Consider the following 22,656-nt stretch of genomic DNA (forward strand, 5'->3'; position numbering starts at 1 on the left):
TCGTTGTGGTGCATGGGCTTCTTATTGCAGTGGCTTCTCTTGTTGCGGAGCACTGGCTCTAGGTGCACGGGTTTCAGTAGTTGCAGCAGGCAGGCCAGTACTTGTGGCACGTGGGCTCAGCAGTTGTGGTTCGTGGGCTCTAGAGTGCAGGCTCAGTAGTTGTGGCGCACGGGCTTAGTTGCTCGGGCATGTGGGATCTTCCCCGACCAGGGCTTGAACCCGTGTTCCCTGCATTGGCAGGCAGATTCTTAACCACTGCACCACCAGGGAAGTCCCACACTGATAGCTCTTGATTCACTTCTTTCCTTACAGCTTGCTAGAACCAACAAAAAGATCATTAAGTAAAATGATTAGAGTGGGCAGATTTTCTTGTTCCCTATTTTAATGGGGGTAGTATGACAGTTTTACAAATTAGTAAGACATTTGCCATTAGTTTCTGACAAATGTTTATTAATGTTTCTAGCATACTAAAATTTTTTTATTAGGCACAGAAGTTTAGAAAGGAATTTTGGCTAAGACATGGCTATTTCTAAGATCAGACCTGATCCAGTGTGCTTTGGGCTATTGAGAAAGAGATTTACCAACTTCAACTTCATAAAGAAAGCCTAGGAAATCAAAACAATTAAAAAGAAATTGTTTGGTGCTATAAAGCTTAAAACATGGAGGAAAGTGTTTTTAAAAAACAAAAACATTCAAGCATATCCATGTCTTGAATGTCTCCATATGCCCTGGGGAAGGAAGCTTAAATTCAAAACTAGTTATTAAAAGTAATCCTGACACTGACCAAGAATGCATTCTGAATGTGAACTAGTTCTTATGCTACTCAAAACCTAATCAAATAACAATTTTTCTATTTGCAAATAATGAGACTGACAAGGGCTTAATTTCCAAAATATACAAACAGCTCATACAACTTAACACTCAAAAAACAAACAACCCGGGCTTCCCTGGTGGCGCAGTGGTTGAGAGTCCGCCTGCCGATGCAAGGGACACGGGTTCGTGCCCCGGTCCGGGATGATCCCACATGCCACGGAGCGGCTGGGCCTGTGAGCCATGGCCGCTGAGCCTGCGCGTCCGGAGCCTGTGCTCCACAACAGGAGAGGCCACAAAACAAAACAAAACAAAACAAAACAAAAACAACCCAATCAGAAAATGGGAAGAAGACCTAAACAGACATTTCTCCAAAGAAGACATACTGATGGCCAACAGGCACATGAAAAGATGCTCAAAATCACTAATTATTAGAGAAATGCAAATCAAAAATACAATGAGGTACCACCTCACACTGGTCAGAATGGCCATCATTAAAGAGTCCACAAATAACAAGTGCTGGGGAGGGTGTAGAGAAAAGGGAACCCTCCTACAGTATTTGTGGGAATGTAAGTTGGTGCAGCCACTGTGGGAAACAGTGTGGAGGTTGCTCAAAAAACTAAAAATGAAGTTGCCATATGATCCAGCAATCCCACTCCTGGGCATACATCTGGACAAAACTATAATTCAAAAAGATACATGCACCCCTATGTTCATAGCAGCACTATTCACAGTAGCCAAGACATGAAAACAACCTAAATGTCCATCAACAGATGAATGCATAAAGAAGATGTGATAAATATATACAGTGGAATACTACTCAGCCATAAAAAAGAATGAAATAATGCCATTTGCAGCAACATGGATGGAACTAGAGATTATCACACTAAGTGAAGTAAGTCAGAAAGAGAAAGACAAATACCATATGATATCCTTATATGTGGAATCTAAAATATGACACAAATGAACTTATCTATGAAACAGAAACAGACTCACAGACATAGAGAACAGACTTGTGGTTGTCAAGGGGGTGGGGGAGGGATGGACTGGGATTTGAGGATTAGCAGATGCAAACTATTATATATAGAATGGATAAACATCAAAGTCCTACTGTACAGCACAGGGAACTATATTCAATATCTGTGATAAACCATAATGGAAAAGAATATAAAAAATAATGTATGTGTAACAATCACTTTGCTGTACAGCAGAAATTAACACAACATTGTATATCAGCTATACTTTGGTTAAAAAAAGGACAATTTTTCTTCTGGTGTCTTCTAGACTAATCATTCCAAACAGGTCATAAGAGCCAAAATTATTTTGTGATTATTCTTATTCTTTGCGATTAGTTTTGTAGTTCTTTACTGTTTTAGAAAGCAGTTTTACACATACTAATTCACATTTCTAAAACTCCATCTCAGTAAGCATTATCTCAATATTTGGGCGACTGTATTTCCAGGCATTTAAAAAAATATGATTTCTTTAAAGATACGTTTTTGGACTCTTTGAGCTGCACTTTCACATTTACTAACATAATCTTTATCTATTTATTTATTTAAAACTTTTTTTTTTGGCTGTAACATGTGGCTTGTGGGATCTTAGTTCCCCCACCAGGGACTGAGTCCCGCATCAGGGACTCCACAGTGAAAGCGTGGAGTCCTAACCACTGAACCTCCAGGGAATTCAAGGCAGGATTGGTGATTTTGCTGTTTAACACAGCCTCCCAAAAACCTTGTGTACTGAAAACTACAAAATGTTGCTGAAAGAAATTAACAATACAAATAAATGGAGCAACATCCCATGTTCCTGGATTGGAAGACTTAGTATTGTTAAGATGTCTATACTAATCAAAACAGTCTACAGATTCAATGTGACCCCTATCAAAATCCCAATGATATTTTTTACAGAAACAGAAAATTTATCCTAAAATTCATATAAATAGACCCAGATAGCAAAAACAATATTGAAAGTGAAAAATAAAGTTGGAGGTCTCACACTTCCTGATTGCAAAACAACTACAAATCTGTGGTACTCAGAAGAGTGGTAGTGGCATACAGACAGACATATAGACCAGTGGAATAAAATAGATGACCCAGAAACAAATTTCAAATGATTTTCATCAAGGGTACCAAGAGTATTCAATGGGGAAAGGATAGTCTCTTCAACAGGATATCCAGTTCAGAAAACTGGATATTCATATGCAAAAGAACAAAGTTAGATCCTTACCTTACACCATAAACAAACATTAACTCTAAATGGAATAAAGACCTAAATGTATGACTTAAAAATATGAAACTCCTAGAGGAAACCATAGAGGAAAATCTTCATGACATTGAATTTGGCAATGATTTCTTGGATATGACACCAAAAGCACAAGCAACAAAAGAAAAAAATACAGATGGGACAAATCAAATTTTAAAACTTTTGTGCATCAAAGGACAGAGTCAACAGAGTGAAAGACAACCTAAGGAATGGGAGAAAATATTTACAAATCATATATCTGATAAGGAGTTAATATCCAGAATATATAAAGAACTCCTACAACTAAACAACAAAAAAATCAAATAGCCCAATTAGAAAATAAATGGTCAAAGGACTTGAGTAGATACTTCTCCAAAGAAGATATACAAATGGCCAAAAAGAATATGAAAAGATGTTCAACATTACTAATCACCAGAGAAATGCAAATCAGAATCACACTGAGATATTACTTTACACTATTATGATAGCTACTACCAAAAAAAAAAAGCCACCGAAACTAACAAGTGTTGGCAGGGATGTGGAGAAGTTGGACCTTGTGCATTGTTGGTGGGACTGTAAAATGGTACAACCATTACAGAAAACAGTACAGTGGTTCCTCAAAAAATTAAAAATAGTGCTACCATATGATCCAGCAATCCCACTCCTGGGTATAATCCAAAATAATTGAAAGCAAGATCTCAAAGAGATATTTTTACACCCACATTCATAGCAGTACTATTCACAATAGCAAAGATGTGGAAGCAACCCAAATGTCCATCAATGGATGAAATAAAATATGGTATATAAGCACAATGAAATACTATGCAACCTTTAAAAAAAGGAAATGCAGTCACATGCTACAACATGGATGAACCTAGAAACCATTATGCCCCGTGAAATAAGCCAGACACAAAACAACAATTACTATATGATTCCACTCACATGAGTTATCTAAAGTAGTCAAATTCACTGAAATAGAAAGTAGAATGGTGGTTACCAAGTTCTGCAAGACAACAAATTCTGGAGATCTGTTTCACAATAATGCAAATATATTTTACACTACTGAACTGCTTACTTTAAAATAGTTAAGATAGTACATTTTATGAGATGTGGTTTTTCTTTTTTTTTAATAAATTTATTTTATTTAATTATTTTTGGCTGCGTTGGGTCTTCGTTGCTGCACACAGGCTTTCTCTAGTTGAGGTGAGCGGGAGATATTCTTCATTGTGGGGCGCGGGCTTCTCATTGCGGTGGCTTCTCTTGTTGCTGAGCACGGGCTCTAGGCGTGCGGGCTTCAATAGTGGTGGCAGGTGAGCTTCAGTAGTTGTGGCGTGTGAGCTTCAGTACTTGTGGCTTGCAGGCTCTAGAGCGCAGGCTCAGTAGTTATTGCACACGGATTTAGTTGCTCCAAGGCATGTGGGATCTTCCTGGACCAGGGCACGAACCTGTGGCCCCTGCATTGGCAGGCAGATTCTTAACCTCTGCGCCACCAGGGGAGCCCATGAGATGTGTTTTTTCAATTAAAACTTAAAATTATTTTTAAAATAAATAAACTCAAAATGGATTATAGACCCAAACATAGGAGCTTAAACTGTAAAACTCTTAGAAAAAAACATAGGAGGAAAGCTCCATAACATTGGATTTGGCAATGATTTTTTGCATATAGTGCCAAAAGCATAGGCAACCAAAGAAAAAAATTATTTTTGCTGAGTTTAGAATTCTGATTGACTGTTTTATTCTTTCAGTAGTTTAAAGACAGAAGTCACTGTCTTCTGGCTTGCATTTTTTTTTGGGGGGGGCGCCTTGTGGCATGCGAACCCGTGCCCCCTGCAGTGGAAGCAGGGAGTCTTAACCAGTGGATCGCCAGGGAAGTCCCTGGCTTGCATTCTTTCTGATGACAAATCTACTATCATCCTCATCTTTGCTCCTTTGCACATAGTATCTTTTTTCTCTAGATGTTTTTAAGATTTTCTTCTTATCATTATAATTATGATGTGCCTTGGGGCACATGTTTCTGCTGTTTGGAGTTTGTCGAACTCCTTGGATATGTAGGTTTATAGTTTACATCAAATTTGAAAAAAAATTGGCAGTGATTGCTCTGTCCCTTCATCTGTCTTTCTTCTCCTTCTGGAACTCCAGGAACATGTGTGTATAGGTCACTCAGTGTTGTGTTACAGCTCACTGATGCTGTATTCTTTTCTTTTCAGTCTCTTATCTCACTATATTTTGTTTTGGATAGTTTCTATGGCTATGTCTTTAAGGTCACTAATCTTTTTTTAATATTTATTTATTTACTGGGTTGCGCTGGGTCTTAGTTGTGGCGTGCAAACTCTTTTTTAATTTTTAAAATTTTTAGCTTTGGCTGTGTTGGGCCTCTGTTGCTGTGCGCGGGCTTTCTCTAGTTGTGTCAAGTGGGGGCTACTCTTGGTTGTGGTGCACGGGCTTCTCATTGTGGTGGCTTCTCGTTGCGGAGCATGGGCTCTAGGCGCGGGGCTTCAGTAGTTGTGGCACGCGGGCTCAGTAGCTGTGGCTCGTGGGCTCTAGAGCACAGGATCAGTAGTTGTGGCTCATGGGCTTAGTTGCTCTGCATCTAAAAGATAAGGTCACTAATCTTTTATTTGCAGCGTCTAACTGTCGTTAATCACATCTGGTGTTTTTCATCTCACACACTGTATTTCTTAATTGATTCAGATATTTTTTTAAATAACTTGCAGATCTCTCCTTATTATGTTCTTACTTTCCTCTGCCTTCATGAATAAATGGAGGGGATTTAAAAATATAATAATTGTTTGAAAGTCTTTGTCAGAATTCTACCATATGTGTCATTTCTGTGTCTTTATATTGATTGATTTTTCTTCTCATTGTCATACTTTGCTGCTTCTTTTCATGCCCGGTGTGTTTTGATTGCATACCTCATAATTTATTATTATGAATTATACCTTCTAGGATGCTAGGGTTTTTTTTTTAATTCCTTTAAATATTTTTGAGCTGTTTTGGATGCAGTTAGGTTACTTGGAAACAGTTTGATCCTTTTGAAGCTTGCTTTTAAGCTTTGTTAGGTGGGACCTGAGTAGTCTTTAGAGCTAATTTTGCTCTGCTACTGAGGCAATACCTTTCTGAGTAGTCTATTTGAATGAAAAGCCCCGTGTATGTTAGGAGGTCTTTTCTTTCTGTCCAGAGAGGACACAAAGTCTTACCAGGCATGTGTGAGGTCATAAACTTTTCAGCCTGCTTCTTTGTGGTGTTCTTTCTCTAGCCCCAGGTAGGTTCTTCATGTGTAAGTACTGATGAATACTCAGCTGAAAACTAGAGGGGAAACCTCTGTAGATTTCTAGAGCTTTCTTTCTGAGCAGTTTGCTATTGAATAAGTACTGTGTCCTATGAATTCTAGGCACCTTGGTTTCCTCTCCTTCTCATTCTGTCTCCTCAACTCAGGGAGACTGCTGGCCTTTGCTTGGGTTACCCTCCCTGAGTTCAGGAAATTCTCTCCAGGCCATATGCTGGGTCAGTCATACTACTCACCTCATTGTTTTCCTCTGTGTTCATTCTTTCTCATCTCCAAGACTTGTTTTCAATGCTTTAAAATTTTAGAGTTCTCCAGTGCTAAGTCCTTGGGTTCCTTCCCCTTTTACTATGTACCACTACCTTATGCGCTCACCTTGTCACATGATTTTAATACCATCGTTACATTCATGACTCCTTTACTTACTTCTCGAGGCTTGCTCTCACTTCAGAACTTCAGAATTATTTTTTCAATTGCCTTCATGATATCCCCACTTTGATGTGTAATTGTCATCTCAAACTTAATATATACTAAAATCGCTTCTCCTACAGTCTTCTTTTTTTAAAAATAAATAAATTTATTTGTTTATTTATTATTCATTTTTGGCTGCATTGGGTCTTTGTCGCTGCACGCGGGCTTTCTCTAGTTGCGGCGAGCGGGGGCTACTCTTCGTTGCGGTGTGCGGGCTTCTCATTGCAGTGGTGGCTTCTCTTTCTGCGGAGCACGGGCTCTAGGCGTGCAGGCTTCAGTCGTTGTGGCACATGGGCTCAGTAGTTGTGGCTCGTGGGCTCAGTAGTTGTGGCGCACAGGCTTAGTTGCTCTGCGGCATGTGGGATCTTCCCGGACCAGGGCTCAAACCCGTGTCCCCTGCATTGGCAGGTGGATTCTTAACCACTGTGCCACCAGGGAAGTCCCCTATAGTCTTCTTAATGGCAACATTTTTCTTTTCAATGCTTGGAGTAAAGACCTTGGTGTCATCCTTGACCCTTTTCTTTCTCTTACTCCTCAGTTTCAGTTTGTTAGCAAATCCTGGCAACTCTACCAAATCAAACCCAAGAATTCAACACTTCTCCCCATTCCCATTACTTCCACCCTGGTCCAGGCCAGCGTCATCTCTTACCTGGCTGTATTTAATAGTATCTTATCTTCCTGGCTTCTCTCAACATAGCAGCCAAATTCATCCAGATTAGTCGTAAGTTACAGCATATCACTTCTCTGCTCAAAATCCCACAAGAGCTTCCCAGTTAACTAAAAATAAAAGCCAAAGCCCTTACTCTGACCTACAAGCCCTACCCCATCATCCCTCTTCCCCCCTCACACACACTCACTCACTCTACTCTAGTCACTCTGCCTCTTCATTGTTTCCCAACTATTTCAGGCATCTTCCCACCTTGGCCTTTGCTTGGAATTCTTTACCACTCGAATTCTCTTGACCCAGCAAGCACAGGGTCAGTTCTTCATATTCTCTTCAGGTCTTTATTTAAAAGTTACTTTTTCAGTTAGACCTTATCTAAGTTAACTAAATATCTGTATATCTTCATGTGTATTTCCTTATTTAGTCCTCATCACCCTATGAGGGAAGTACTATTAATTATCCCCATTTTACAAATGAGGAAAATACAAGTTAGAGAGGTTAAGTGGGTTGCTCAAGGTCACACTGCTAGTAAATGGTAGAGCATGCAGACTGATTCCAGAACCTTCTCTATATCCTATCTATAATTATCCTCTATATAGGATATTTATACATAGGATATTTAGCCTATGTATATATACATTTTTTCAAATTTATTTTATTTATCTTAATTTTTGGCTGCATTGGGTCTTCGTTGCTGCACACAGGCTTTCTCTAGTTGCAGTGAGCGGGGACTACTCTTTGTTGCGGTGCGCAGGCTCCTCATTGCGGTGGCTTCTCTTGTTGTGGACACGGGCTATAGGCGCGCGGGCTTCAGTAGTTGCAGCACGCAGGCTCAGTAGTTGTGGTGCACGGGCTCTAGAGCACAGGCTCAGTAGTAGTAGCGCACGGTCTTAGTTGCTCCGTGGCATGTGGGATCTTCCCGGACCAGGGCTCAAACCCGTGTCCCCTGCATTGGCAGGCAGATTCTTCACCACTGTGCCACCAGGGAATATATGTTTATTACATATATTTATATACAGCTACAATGAAATATAGTTGTTTCTAGCCTCCATGTTTGAGGCAACTGGTGGAGTCTTGGAAGCAGAATGATGCATTGATCTAGCTAGTATTTACTGGGCATCTACTATGTACTAGATATTGTGATGAGTGCTGAGGATGCAGATGACAGATGCAGTTGCTGTCATCAAGGACATCACAGTTGAGAATAGGGAAGAAGGCAGACACCTAGAAGTCCATGAGGAGAGAACTAGGTAGAACTCATGGATAGAAATTACAAAGGAAGATACAACACAAGTAAGTATTCCTAGCGGTCAAAGCTGTTGAAAATGGAATGGGCTGGGACAACTTCTCTCATGGGAGACATCCCAGCAAAAGTGAGGAGACAGTTGACCTGACTGTTATAGAAGAGACTGACTCAAGCATAACATGGCTGGTCAGCCACTCGGCAACTGATCTGAGCGGGGATTTTTTTTTTTTTTTTTTTGCGGTACGCGGGCCTCTCGTTGTGGCCTCTCCCGTTGCGGAGCGCAGGCTCCGGACGCGCAGGCTCAGCGGCCATGGCTCACGGGCCCAGCCGCTCTGCGGCATGTGGGATCTTCCCGGACCGGGGCACGAACCCGTGTCCCCTGCATCGGCAGGCGGACTCTCAACCACTGCACCACCAGGGAAGCCCGAGTGGGGATTTTTAAAGAAAGTTTTCAACAAAATGACTACTTGCAGAGATGTGTGCCGGGCTGAGAGAACCAACAAGAATTTGATGGGACTAGTAGAGGGGACTAGTAGAAGCCAGAAGGCATTTTCACCTTTTTCCATGAAGGTGCAGGAGGAGCCTGACTGAGAGCTGGAGCCTTGGAAAAGAGGCTCTCAGAGAGAAAGGGAATTTCTGGAAAGGAGCAGCAACTGCCCCAGAAACAATCAGTGTACCTCAGATTCTCTCATCAGGTTGCTCGGTTATTTGCAGTGCCACTCATTCACCAAACCCAAATGCAAGCCGGAGGCAAGAGACTGCAGGTGATGCAGTTAATAGAAGATGTAGTACAGTCCACAGTGGCCAGTGTCTTCTGGCAACCACCAGGCCAGAGGAAGGTGGAGATGGATCTAGACCGGCATATGGAGAATAACCAGCACAATTGGTTAAGAGCCCTTCTTTACTAAGAAGCAAGAAATTCTCCTCGAGGTCTGTAAAAGTGAACGATTAGGAAGTGAACCTCAACTATGGGAGAAAGTTAGAGCTGAACGGAAAATCCGGCTCTGCCCTTCCCGTGTCTCTTTCCCAGCTCCAACATCCTCCTGCTGTGCTCCCGGGTGCACCACCCACCCTGGCGTCTGGGCGAAGCACCGGGTCTGGGAGCCTCCCTCCTGCGCGGGGGACCGAGAACAGCCGGGCGCCGGGTCTCAGCTCAGCTTTCCGGGAACGAGGAGGCTAGGCTGGGGCAGGCGTCCCGTCCCGTCCAGGTACTGGTGCCTGTAGGGTCCGCCCAGCCCTGGTCTGCTCGCCGGGGGTCGCCGAGACCATTCAGAATGTCCGGGCTGCCAGACAAGCAGGGCTCTCCACTTGGGCAGAGACGAGGTTAGACAGGTGGCAAGGATCCAAGGCGGAGCTTCCTTCCCCTCTGGGTCCACCCACCGCCCCTCCCCAGCCCCGACCCCGAAAAGGACACGCACACAAAAAACTTTTGCCACACTATTAATATATTCGCGTTTCCTCCCACTTTCCCAATGGGCTACCAGCTGCAGAACTCCTGAATAGAAAGCTTAATTGTGCTTTGTCATGCAGAGTACCTCGATTTTCTATAGAAGGTTACAAAGGGCCATTTGAAGTATTTCTTTCTCGCCTAATAGTGAACCATTTGCATAGGGCACCTCTGCGCCTGCGAGACCCAGGTAGCAGTGGCCCCCGGGTAACAAAACTCAGTGCGGCTTTCAAGGGACACCCTACTCCACCTCCAGTCCCGCATTCCGACTCTTCTCCATTCCCTCGGGTCGCGGCCAGCGCCCGCAGCTGATTTAGAGGATGCGAAGCCTGCGGTCCGTAGGCCGCGGTGGCCCGGCCCCCCCGCTGACCTCTCGGCAGCCTCGGGTCATCACGGGCCCCCTACCCTGGGCTGGGGCCTGCTCTAGGCCGGGCCTCCGAGCTCAAGTGGTGTTTTCAACTACTACCTGCGGGTCGGGAACCGAGGCGGTCACCTAAGCGAGGCCCTCCCCCCTCTTGCCTCCGGCAGAAGGCCCAAGGGAGGTACTGAAGGAACTGGAGCTGATCGTGATTTGGATCGACGCTGTTCCATTTCTCCTGGTTGAGTGGCAGGGCTGCCTTCAGAATATCTTTTCTTGTTGCTTGTTTTGACAGTTCGGATCCAGGTCTATGTGACATATAAAGCTAATAAAATTCTAATTCCATTGTTAATCTTATCTCATTGCAGTATAGGTTTTTACCCTCACACCTGCGTGGCAGGGTGTAAGTCCATTAATAATAATAAAAAAATCAACATATTCATTGCATGTCTTTTCCCTGATGATATATTGTGAGCAGTGTGAGTTGAAAAAGAACCATTTATTCCCACCGTGAATGAGCCTGCATGGGGCGGGAGCTTCACCTGCCCCTCAGTCAATTAGGAATGTATCGAAAAGTCTAGCAGAAAACGAGTTAAATTAACCGTTCGCTAATTTCCTTGTGTCCCTCCTACATAATCCCCCCTCTTCAGCTTGCCCCAGAAATTACCACACGTTGCAAGGTTCAAATAGTGCCTAATGAAACTGACTACACGCTTCTTCCTCCAGCGCCACCGTCGGGGGAGCCCTTCCGCCGGCCTTCAAAGCCGAAGCGCTTTCCCGCTCCCGGTCCTCCGGTCCCTTAAAAAAAAAAAAAAAGATTTCTTTGGCAGGAAAAAAAAATCTAAACTGTCAATAACTCCTGATCCAGCCGGTGAACACTGCTGCCCACTCACTTCCCGCCACTGAGGACGCGGTGAGATTCGGAGCTGCCGGCCGGTGCCCTGGGTGAGGGCCTCACGGGCATCCTCCCCTCTCCCGGGACAGCTGGGGTCCTAGAGTTGGGAGGGTTGAGCCAGGGCCAAGGGATATTGGAGGAGGATGGGGAGATCAGCCTGGAGAACAAAGAGGGGAAAGATTAGAGAGACAGAGACAGAGACACACCAAGGCAGGAAGAGTAGGAGAGACAGAAAAAAAGCAGAGGCAGAGACCTAGAGGGAAGCAGATAATAGAGACACAGACTACACTGCCAACTTTCAACTTTCTTCTCAAGTTAGAACCACGTGCCTGGCTCAAGCAACTCATCACCCCGGGGGGGAAGGTGTTTTGAAGTCTTGAGATGCAAGACCCTAATAATTAATCGTGGTCATTAATTAATTAAGGAGGAAAGGGGGGAGGTGGCTTGCTGCTGCTTGACCCCAAACAATTTAAATTAGGCTTTGTGAAGGTGGACTCCAAAAGCCTGCCGTCCCCCTCCTTCCTATTATTTCTCTTTCAAGCTCTCAAAAATTTCCATTATAATCCTCAGCGGTCTGGGGCCGGTAGAGCTGTGCATCCCTCTCCAGCCCTTCCCAGCCAACTGAGGCCAAGCTGGCTTTAACTCCTCGGAGCCGGCTGCTGCGCATGGGGCAGGGAGCTCTTTCCCATAAGGAGCAGCTCCCACCTGCCTTTTTTCTCTGCACCTGCTGTGGGTTGTTTCTCCCTGAACTTCAGAAACCAAATAGTTGCCTAAGAATTAGTCCCGCTGCAGTGCTCACACAGGCTAAATATCACCACATTCTCTGTTCTCTCTCTCTCTCTCTCCCCCTCTCTCTCTCCCTCCACCCCCCTCCTTCTCCCTCTCCCTCTCCCTCTCACAGTCTTCTTTTTCCTCCCTCTCACTAGAGACTTGAGTTCCTTATTTGAAATGGGGCAGCTAATACAAAGTCATCAAAGCACTATGGTTCTTGTCTTAAAGTGACAGCCCTCTTTATGGGGCTGTTTGAAATACGCCCCCTGCTTTTCAATGTCTCTCTATCCATCTTTGTCTGCTCTTCAGAAACGCGGACAATATAAAGCCCAGCCTGGCGAGCTCCCCACGCTCAGGCCTGGGCAGTGCCAACCTCCGCCTTTAAGCAGATTGAAATTGTCACTGCTTCATTAATCTGAAACTAGTTACTTTCCTAAGCACACAGCACACACTTCCGATCTGTCAGGATTCACTCAGAGGAGCCCCTGGGGCCTTCCTGGGTTTAGGATTTGGAAGACTCAACAAAGGTAGGACAAGGGTTCAGGAAAACATAGGGCTCTGCTTGAAGAAATGCAATGCCTAGTGCAGAAGGGCAGGCAGCGACATCAATATAAGGGCAGACAAAACACCTTTTCAGAGACAATGGGATGCCCAAGCTTTTGGAGGGTGCACTTGAGAACAAGGAGTCCAGCTATGGGAACAGACAAGCATATCTACCTCCATGTAGAATAGGTTATGGGACTGTGAGAGCTCACAGGCTTTGGATTTTTCTCTCCCCAAACAGAAGAAACTTGCTTCCACATATGAGTCAGGGTTGGTTGTTGTTTTTTCATCTGAGCTCTGATTCATCTCTGTTCCTAAGAGATCTCTTTCAGCTCCTGTTCCAGTTCTAGCCTGTGTTAACCTCTCCAAGTGCCAGGCCCTTGGGTGAGAAGCCCTGCCTTCCTGTGGAATTTCTCATCTTCTGTGAGACAAGCTGACTCTTTTCTTCTTACCTCCACCATTAACAAAAGACAATACAAAAAATTCCTCTACTTTTAATATTTCCAGCTGGCTTAGAATAGCAAGTTTTTGGATTCTGTTCCATCTAATTTAGGGAAGAGACATGGGTATTTTTTTTTTCAGAGATGCTCAGTTTTCGGTAATGTGAGCCTAAAGATTTATAAAATAGATTTATATTAAATTATGTTAATAGAAGCCTAGTAAATGCACCATTTAATTGCATGGAAAAAAATGTTCCCTTTTAAGAGGTCTGTCACCTTAACAGGTACATTCAAAGATTCCCTGTGAATAATGAAAATAGGAACAATTGCTTTGATGCACTGAGCTGCATTCATGTCTAGGACAGCTTTAGGCTGTGTTTGGAGAGGATGGGAGGAGCTCCTTTTAAAGCAGTGATTGCTCCTTTAAACCCAATTTCCTCTAGCAAATAGGTTCTATTGGAAGTGTCATTCTCCCTCTCTCTTACACCCTTAAGCCTGGACCTGAGATCTTACCCAGAGCTCACTACAGTCTTCCCTGAGGTTCAGCTTTTTGCTCCTTCCCCTAGCCCAACTCTGAGCCTCTTCCTGCCTCCCTCAAAGAAATCTCCCAAGCAGTGCCATGAAAAATGAGTGGAAACTGCACGAAAGATAGAAGTGCGAAGCAAAAAAATAAGAAAAAAAATCCTAGTGAAAATAACTCTTTTCTTCCCACATACATTAACACCACCAAGAGTCCACACACACACTTGTGTACATGCACATACACACACAGACCCTGTTGCCCTCTGTGACCACTTTGAGTTAGAACAATCACCCTTCTGGCAATTCTCTGACCACAGTCAGGGTGGGCCAAGCAAACTGCATTTCTAATCCTGATTAGATGTAACTGGGCAGCAGTGGTGAGGAGTGGGGGTGAGGGGAGGGAGGAGGAAGCCAGAAAGTCAAAGACTTCACAGCCCCAACTTTTTGTTTCTCCTAAAATATCTATGGATATCCTTGGGGGGGATATGGTGGGGGGTTGGGAGGGGGCAGTAACTATGATGGCCACTTCAGAATTAGGAGAGGAGGTGGGATCTACCATCACCAGTGTCTCTATCACCTGGGGCCATGAACACCCCAGGGATGGGCTGCTGGGTCCCTTCTGCCCTGGGCATGGTTTGCAATCAAGAAGCCTTGCTGGGGCTTCCCTGGTGGCGCAGTGGTTGAGAGTCCGCCTGCCGATGCAGGGGACACCGGTTCGCGCCCCGGTCCGGGGAGATCCCACATGCCGCGGAGTGGCTGGGCCTGTGAGCCATGGCCACTGAGCCTGCGCGTCCGGAGCCTGTGCTCCGCAACGGGAGAGGCCACAGCAGTGGGAGGCCCGCGTACCGCCAAAAAAAAAAAAAAAGCCTTGCTGTGTGCCACCGTCATTGTTAGACCCTTGGCCTTGGGCTTGGGTTGGTGACTGAGTGGGAGGGTGAAGGGGAAAGGTCTCTGCTCCTCCTCATTGCTGGGAATTCTGGACTGGGTCAGGGCACAATGGCAGGAGGTTATTCTTCCCGCTGTCCATCCTCCCCAGCCCCCAGCTCTTTTCCTGCTTAAAGAGGTGGATTCATCCATGCTAATGGTTCCTGCTGCTCACTTCTTTTCTCCTAATGGAGCAAGGTCCTGATTTTTAATTCTCATTTTTATTCTCTTTCTCTCTTTCCATCATGTGGGTATAGGCCCCTAAGAGGCCATGTTTTGGAGGAACAGAGTTCTGTGTTTCAAGTGGGGTGTATTGAAAAACTAGCATCTAGTGCTTCCCAGATAGAAATAGTCAAGCGTGACTCCACACATTTTAAACATTCCTCTTTTAATAAATCTGGGGACACTTCTCTTAGAGTGTTTGATATCAAGATTGTTTAACAGAATATTTGTACATCTGAGTGTTGGCTTAGGTGTTCTTACCCTAAGATGAAACTGTAGGCCTTTAAAATCAGACAGATTCCCAAAACCTTATTCCCGATCTTCAAAAACATCAACTGATTTTTGGGGGGGGGGGGGCGGGCATTGGGGACGTGTAAAATAGGAGACAAGGAGACTTCATGGTTCACTCTGAAAGTGACAAGAAGATTCACCGGAGAACGTTTCTTTGGAGAATGTCCAGCGTCTTTGCCTCAATCTTTTTGCCTCTGGTGCAGGATTCACTGTTTCTCCTCTCTTCCCTAAGGAATTTCCCGAAGACAGGAAGGAAAGGTACCGAGCAGCCAACCCCAAACCAGGCACGGAGGGCTGGCCCCGCGTCTCCGTTGCCGGGCCATAGAGCTGGGCGAGTGCAGCATCGGTGTGGCGAGCGGGTGGCTCAGCACTCTGGGCGCAGGGCCTGGGTGCGGGTAGCGAGGAGAAGTGCAGATGCTCTGGTCCCTACTGGGCAGGGACTTGGGGAGGGCCAGGCCCGAGTGCGGGACGACAGCGTGGCCGGGCTGAGAGGGGATGGGTAGGGGACGGGGTTGCCTGTCCACCTCTCAGATGAGGCTTCGCTTTGGGCAGGAACACAAAGAGGTGCGGCCGGGGCTCTTTGCTTAGCTGCCAGTTCTTTGCGCTACGAAACTCCCTTCCTCCCAGCCCTGTACCGGTGCCCGGAGACGCCTGTTTATTGGGAAGGAGGGAGACGGAATCTTTGGAAAAGGCAGTGGGTCAGCGCCCCTTCTCCTTCGCGGTGGCAGGGCGAGGGGGCCCAAAGCTCTGCTTGTGTGTGAAAGAGAGAGGGCAATCCAGAGCCTGAGCCTCCCAGGCCCGGGCCAGGAGCGAGTCAGATGCCTGTGACTGCTGCGCAGGATCGGGCCCAGGTCACTGCACAAAGCGGCGGCAGCTCCCTATTCAGTACGCACCGTCCAGCCTCTCCTCTCCCCTGCCTGCCCTGGCCAGCACCAGAATGAGAGATGACGACGGGCCTCAGGAGTGTGTATGTGTGTGTGTGTGTGTGTGTGTGTGTGTGTGAGAGAGAGAGAGACAGAGAGACAGACAGAGAGAGAGAGGGAGAGAGAGAGGAAATGAGAGTGAGGGAGTGTCTGGGCGGGGAAACCCACACTAGAGCCTAACCCCACCTGGTAAGGTTTCAGTTCCTACAGACCTAAAGTAAATCAGACCTAAAGAAGTGTGAGTATGTGTGTTGTAAACAGTTCCTATGGCTTGGACTTCTTAGGTGGCATCTTTAGAGAAAATAATCAAAAACAACCCCAGCGGGTGTTTGTGGAACTCAGCTTGCAGGGAATAAGATTGCAGGGAATGAGATCTCCTAGTTTCCATGTTTCCAGCTTCACCCTCTCCCTTAAAGAACAGAACCTGGCTGTGCTGAAGAGAGAGCCAGGTTGCCTTGCTGAGGGCAAAGCCAAAGTAAGTCTTCTCCAGGGCCAGGATTGCGCGAATGCACTCTGCAAGGTGATGGGAAGAGAGGGACTAGAAAGGAACTAATTTAGGTTAAAGTTAGGGAGACCAGAGAAAAAACCCAGAAGTCCGAAGGCACCTGTGAGCTATTTTGGAAAAGTGAGAATGTAAGTCTTTGGACAAAATAATTCCCTATTCCTGAACTTTTGTTTTCTCAGCAGTGGTGGAAACCAGCTAATTTCTTAGCTAGACAAACTCGGAAAAACGGTATTGTTTCTAGTCACTTGTAGCATCATTTGTAACTTTGCATGTGTTTGCTTCAAACCTGTTTGATGAATTGTTGCCCTTCCTAAAACAATTCCTACTATTCAGATTCCTTTACATAATTCAGGTTTTAGTACTGAGAGAGATGAAGAAGGAGAGAAAGGGAGGAGGGACTGATACAGAAAATAAATACTAGGTAAGGGATTTTCACCCTCTCCTGCTAAATAAATTTAAAGGTTTGCCTGTCATTAATTGTCAGTGTCACTCTAAATGGAGTGATGTATCCTGTCAATTGTGAGGAATTGAGCTATTTTAAGAATGGGGAGTACTACCTGGTAGGCAGCATCATGACGGAAAGTGTCTTCTTGGCAGAAGTTTCGGTGACACAGAAATCCTATAGAGCCACAAACTCCCTCAACCAAGAGACCCACATTACCAAGTTATAGTCATTACTTTGCTCTAAATTCTCAGACACTTTTATTCCCTGTCCATAAGGGGGAGAGAAAGACGGGGGAAGATGGAGAAAGCAAACATCACAAATTTAAAACCTTGATTTTGTTTCATTTATTTAAATAAATATAAATATAAATTTTATATAAAACTATTCACAAGGAGACTTCCAGTGACTTGGATTTTAAACTCTCCCCAGGCAAATTTTCAGAAAGCAAGACCTACAGGGTTTAATTTTCTAAGTTATTTGCAATTCAATACTTTCATTAAAAACAAAACAAAACAAAAAGAATCAAGAAACCCCGTGTTCTTATCAGGTTCTGAAAGACAGGGAAAGGGAAATGACATGCGCTTTCAAAAACCCACATACAGTTTTAAACTTAAACCAACCCTTTTTTCTTTGTTATATGACGAGACTTAGTTGAATCTAGATTATTTACATTTTTAAAAAATGATCTATAACTGCGAGTGGAGTCCCAAACAAATAGATCAAGTAGGAGACAGAAGTGTCAGGCCCGTCTTGTAAGCCCCCGGGAATACCTGTCTCCACCTTCTCCAGGCAGAACAACCGAAAGGCCAAGGATTTTGGCCCCTGGGTGCCTGCCCCGTCGCGTTGTGGGGGGGGGGGGGGGGGGGGGGGGATTACGGGAGCGTGTAGGGAGAGGTGGGGCAGCTCTCCCTCATAATGGGGAAATCTCCTTGTCATCGTTGGCCGAGACCGGCGACAAGGAGTCCTCGTCCTCTGAGCGCGCGTAGTGCGCCTGGCTGCCGACGCACTTGCAGCCCGTGTGGCTGTTCCTCTGTGTGCCCTTCCCTTCCTTCTTATGCTTCACCCTGCGGTTCTGAAACCAGATTTTCACCTGCTTCTCTGACAGGTTCAGGTACGTGGCGATCTCGATCCGCCGGAGTCGAGACAAGTACATATTGGAAGAGAATTCCCGCTCCAGCTCCAGGAGCTGCGTGCTAGTGAACGCCGTCCTCATCCTCTTGCCATTGGGTACCTGGCTGGCCTCCGAACCCCCTGCAGACGGGCCAAGAGAGGGCAGAGAGGTAATTCTCGGGGGTGGATGTGGGGAGGCGCTCCCACCCCACGTGCCATCCCTTGGAAAGGATGCCTCGCAGGGACTCACCCGTGCAGCTCAACCAAATACCTGTATCCATCTCTTACTCTTTCTCATTTCAAGACACATCGTTACTTAACCGGGAAGGACAGGGACGCCCAAAGCAAGTGAAGCCCTTTGATGTTCGGGACGTAAAGTCAGAGGATTAAAGTGGGGGGCGGGGGAGGGGTTGCATTGTCCGGTCGTCTCCCTTCAAGCCTAGCGGAAAGGCAGGCAGGCTTAGCCCAAAGCAACGAAACCCAGCCAGCCTCGACGCCGGAATGCCACACTTAAGTACAAATACACCCACCCCGGACCTCAGTCAGTTAACCTCCGATTTCTCAGCCCTCAAGTTCGAAGTCCCAAAGGCCCCGATGTTATGCAAGACTCGGGCACCAGATACCGGGAGTGAAGCTCACCAGGCTGCTTGGAGAGGCTGAGAAGGATAACTCCCACCTTCGTGGAACTTCTGGGGACGACTCCACAGTTATACTAAAAGCCCCTCCTCCCTCCCTACCCCGCCCCCAGGCTCCCACTTCATCCCCTGAAGGCGGAAAGTTTGCTCCCGGGAGCGGGCAAGGCACAGCGCGCAGGTGCCCAGAAACCCGGCCCTACCCATGGTGAGGCAGTGGAATCTCCGCGGGTCCGCCACGTTGTAGGTGGTGGCGGTGCAGACAGGTGCGTGGTGCTGCGGGTGCCCCAAGGCCGCCGCCGCCGCCGCCGCAGCCGCCGCAGCCGCCGCCGCTGCAGCCGAGCCGGGCTGCTGGGGCTGGTGGTGGTGATGGTGGTGCTGCGGAGGGTGGTGGTGATGGTGCGCGTGGCTCACACGCGGGCAAAATTGTGCGTCCCCAGGACCCGAAGAGAACTGACTCTTGAGCAGGGGCAACGCCCCGGCGGCTGCCGCCGCCCCGCCACCCCCGGCCCCGGCACTCCCGGTCCCTGCGCTCCCGCAGCTGGAGCTCGCGGGCCCCCGAGGGGAGTGCAGGTGCGAAGTGACGCAGAGCGGGCAAACGCAGAACGCACCGCTCTTGCGGGACGGGCAGCCCGTCCCGGACACGGACATCACCAACGGGGATGGCATGCCCAGCGGGATGAAGAAATCTGGCCCGGGGTGCGGCTCAGGAAGCGAGGGCGCGGGCCGTGAGGAGTCCTTGATGATGAGCGAGTCGACATAGAAGGAGCGCGACATGTCGCGAGGGGTGGGTGGCTGGAGGGCCCGGCCGGCCGTGGCGCCCCCTCCCCTCTCCTGTCCTGAGCTCTGCCCCAGGCGCGGCGCGAACGCAGGCGGTCAAGCCCTTGGGGACGCGGAGGTGTCGGCGTCTGGGCTGCGAACAAAGGGGTCCCTGGAGAGGGCTGGTCCTCACGTACCCCGCCCGACGCCCAGGCTCCGGGATTTTATAGCCCCCACCCCGACACGTGATGCTGCGGAGTACCGCTCGGCTCAGGCTCCTCGGCAGCTCCCCACCCTCGGGATAGGCTGCCCGAGTCACAACAGAAGCGGCGAGGAGGGGCGGGTGCGCGGCGGGGAAGAATTCGGAGGAGGGGGATGGGGGAGACTTTGCAAAGTGTAGGTTTTGTTAATTTCGCGGAGAGGCCGGCCTCCTCCCCTTCTTTCTCCACGCTTTCCCGAGAAATCACAGAGCTGCATCCTCCATCCCACCCCTCTCCGTAGCCTGGGCCCCAGCCCAACTCTTCCTCGCTTCCGGCCACAGATCGCACCAGGTGGGGACTTTGAGGCCTTTCTAATAGGAATGCCTAGTGCTCCTTGCTCTTCTGTGCCAGCCGCGGATAAGTCACGGCCTAGTGTGAAGCCTACGGTTTAGAACAGGATTGTGTGGCGGTGGACTGGCAGGGACCCAGTCCCGGAGAGCAGCTTGGGACACGGACGGACACACACACAACACACACACACACACACACACACTCACACGCAGAGTCCCCTAGCTTTTGGAACTGGCCAAGGTCATTCAGGTGGTTGGCTGGTGAGGGATCCGGGGGGCATAGCAGAGAGGCCTCCCAGCTCAGAAGTGGAGCTTTTCATTCTGATGCTTGGGAAGTTCTAAAATGCCTTTGCACTTGGGGCCTTCTGGGGCCACTCAGATCAACGACCCTTCCTTGTGCCTCTTTCTAACCTGAAACCACCCCCCTTGGCAAAGAGAGACATTGAAGGTACGCTCTTGTCTTTCTCCGAGTGGTCCCACTGCTGCATTTGCAGACCAATCCTACAAACTCCATCTCAAGGACTTTGGGGAGAGGACCAAATCCCGGCCCTTCTGGAGACTGGGCAGGGGTTGAGGGAAGCCTTTGTTCTGAGTCCTGCTATCTCCTGCTTAGGCAGCTAACCAGGAAGTTCTCTCCCCTATGCACGCCTTTTAAAGCCCATAAAGGTTTTGAAGGGAATTGAGTCACTCAGTGAATCCTGCCTCAGGATGGGAGAAGTGGCTTGGTAAAGGAAACCTCTCTGAGTGGCGGTGGAAGACTGGTGCACCAGTGGCTGGTGAGAGAGGGTGGCTGCCCACCTAAGGGCTGTTGATCTTTCTGGGGAAGCAAGGCTGCAGAAGTGACAGCTTTCTCTTCTTTTTCCTTGTGGAAAATCTGGCTGGAGCAGGGAGGGTGAGCAACAGCTACAAGTCCAATCCTTTCCCCCAAACAGCAAACTTCAGGCCTGAGATAACAACGGTGCTAAGAAACTTGGGGACAGGACTCCCTCCACCTGTGAGAACCAAGGGTCCAAATCCTAGGGGAGCATCAGCTTCTCAGCTGGTGACATGGCTGTCTCTCTGTCCTCTCTCCTTCCCCCTTTCCATCTCTGTGACCGTCTCTCTTGCCTGCTAGAGAAGTGTAATTGGGTTGTAGGGACGACCCGCTCTGGGGAGCCCAGGATTTATGGATGGCAATTAAAGTTTTATGAATTGCAGCTGAGGCTGGTTATTGAGCTATTTGAATGTGATTAGAATTCAATTAGAAAGCGGTTAGTGGACGGTGGGTCTCCAGAGTGTAAACAGACAGCTATTCCAGAAATGTGCTAATCCAACATCTTGTGACAACAATTAAGGAGTCTCAGGGCTTAACTCAGGGCAGCTCAGCTGTAACTACTTTTGTACCACAAGGTTTGCTGCTGCAGCCATCGCAGGCGCTCAGCCTCAACCCAGCCTGCCTGGCCCAGCCCGCCCTCGCTCACAATGGGAGAATCCGGGCAGTTCCCGAATCATTCCAGCCTCACAATGGGAGAATCCGGGCAGTTCCCGAATCATTCCAGCCTCAGAAAGAAAACTGGGAGCTCAACCAGTTATGGTTGGTTAATGGCAGGATGTTTGTATAGGCCTAAATTGTCCAAACAGGTGACGTGATTTCCCTGTTGACTTTGCAAGTGTATATGTACATTTCACTTAAAATTTTATATAATATATATTTATATGCATTTATTCACTTTGATCTGCAGTGGTTCTAGTTCTGCTCGGGAAGAACTTCTATGCTAATGTGCTGGGAGTTGTGCTTATGTGAGGATCTTTTTATTTTAGAGAATCCTAATTATGATGCTTGAGCATCTAACTCGATTTATGTCTGCCTACAGAAACCTCCGGTTGGTGTGCTGGTGAATTTTGAGAAAAGTGAGAGGCCCGTAGGGTTACTTAGGGCTGCGAGGAGAGTAGCGGCTTGGGGCCAGACTGAGGCTGAAAGCAGACCATGACCAAGAAATTTGTCTATTAGGATACTCGGTTAACTGCTTGAGCCCACCAAGAGCAAGTATTTTGGGGTCACGTTCCACGTTCCACATTCCACGTTCCTCTTTTCTGAGACTCTTCAGTTCTCTTTGGATCTCTCAGTCTCTCTCCCCACCCCCCTTCCCCTTTCCTCCACTCCAGCCCCATCTTCAGAAGCTCCCCAACCCCATGTGCCTTGCCATCGTTCCCCTGCCCAATGACCCTGTGGACAGCTTTGTGACTGGCCCTGCCCAGACCTGCCCTCCCCCAGGACTGCAGCGCCTCCAACCCATTCGGAGCAGAAAGGGACCCTGGGCACACCATCGGCGTGCCCCCATGGTGCCCCCGCTAACACCCAATTTTATTTCTCAGTGATTCTGTCCGATAAAATTTCATCGTCCATTAAGTAATCCCTGAAATGAGAGCTCTTATGAGCCTATAATGAGCTCTAATTGCCACGACTCGGGGAGCCACGTGGAAGGATTTATTCGGTATTAAGCAGTTGGGTACAGAGTACAGGCTGTTACCTAAGCCATTACTTTCATAATTCAAGGAGAAAATTAGTTCTTTTAAAGGGGGGGGGGAATCCTTTGATTTTTTCCCCCCTTTTGCTGGGGA

General features: G+C 47.4%; 1 protein-coding gene across 1 annotated transcript; it reads right to left on the minus strand.

Annotated features, from left to right (window-relative positions):
* Positions 1 to 17,892: 17,892 nt before the first annotated feature.
* Positions 17,893 to 19,836, minus strand: GSX2 (GS homeobox 2). The gene is made up of 2 exons (XM_029235280.1): positions 18,950 to 19,836; positions 17,893 to 18,255 (listed from the first exon to the last, which is right to left on the minus strand). Exons 1-2 carry the CDS (start codon positions 19,521 to 19,523, stop codon positions 17,915 to 17,917), a joined length of 915 nt encoding a protein of 304 aa, XP_029091113.1. The 5' UTR covers positions 19,524 to 19,836; the 3' UTR covers positions 17,893 to 17,914.
* Positions 19,837 to 22,656: the final 2,820 nt, after the last annotated feature.

This window comes from Monodon monoceros, unplaced genomic scaffold (genome assembly GCF_005190385.1).
Source record: "Monodon monoceros isolate NGI ecotype Baffin Bay Population unplaced genomic scaffold, NGI_Narwhal_1 Super_Scaffold_20, whole genome shotgun sequence".
NCBI lineage: Eukaryota > Metazoa > Chordata > Mammalia > Artiodactyla > Monodontidae > Monodon > Monodon monoceros.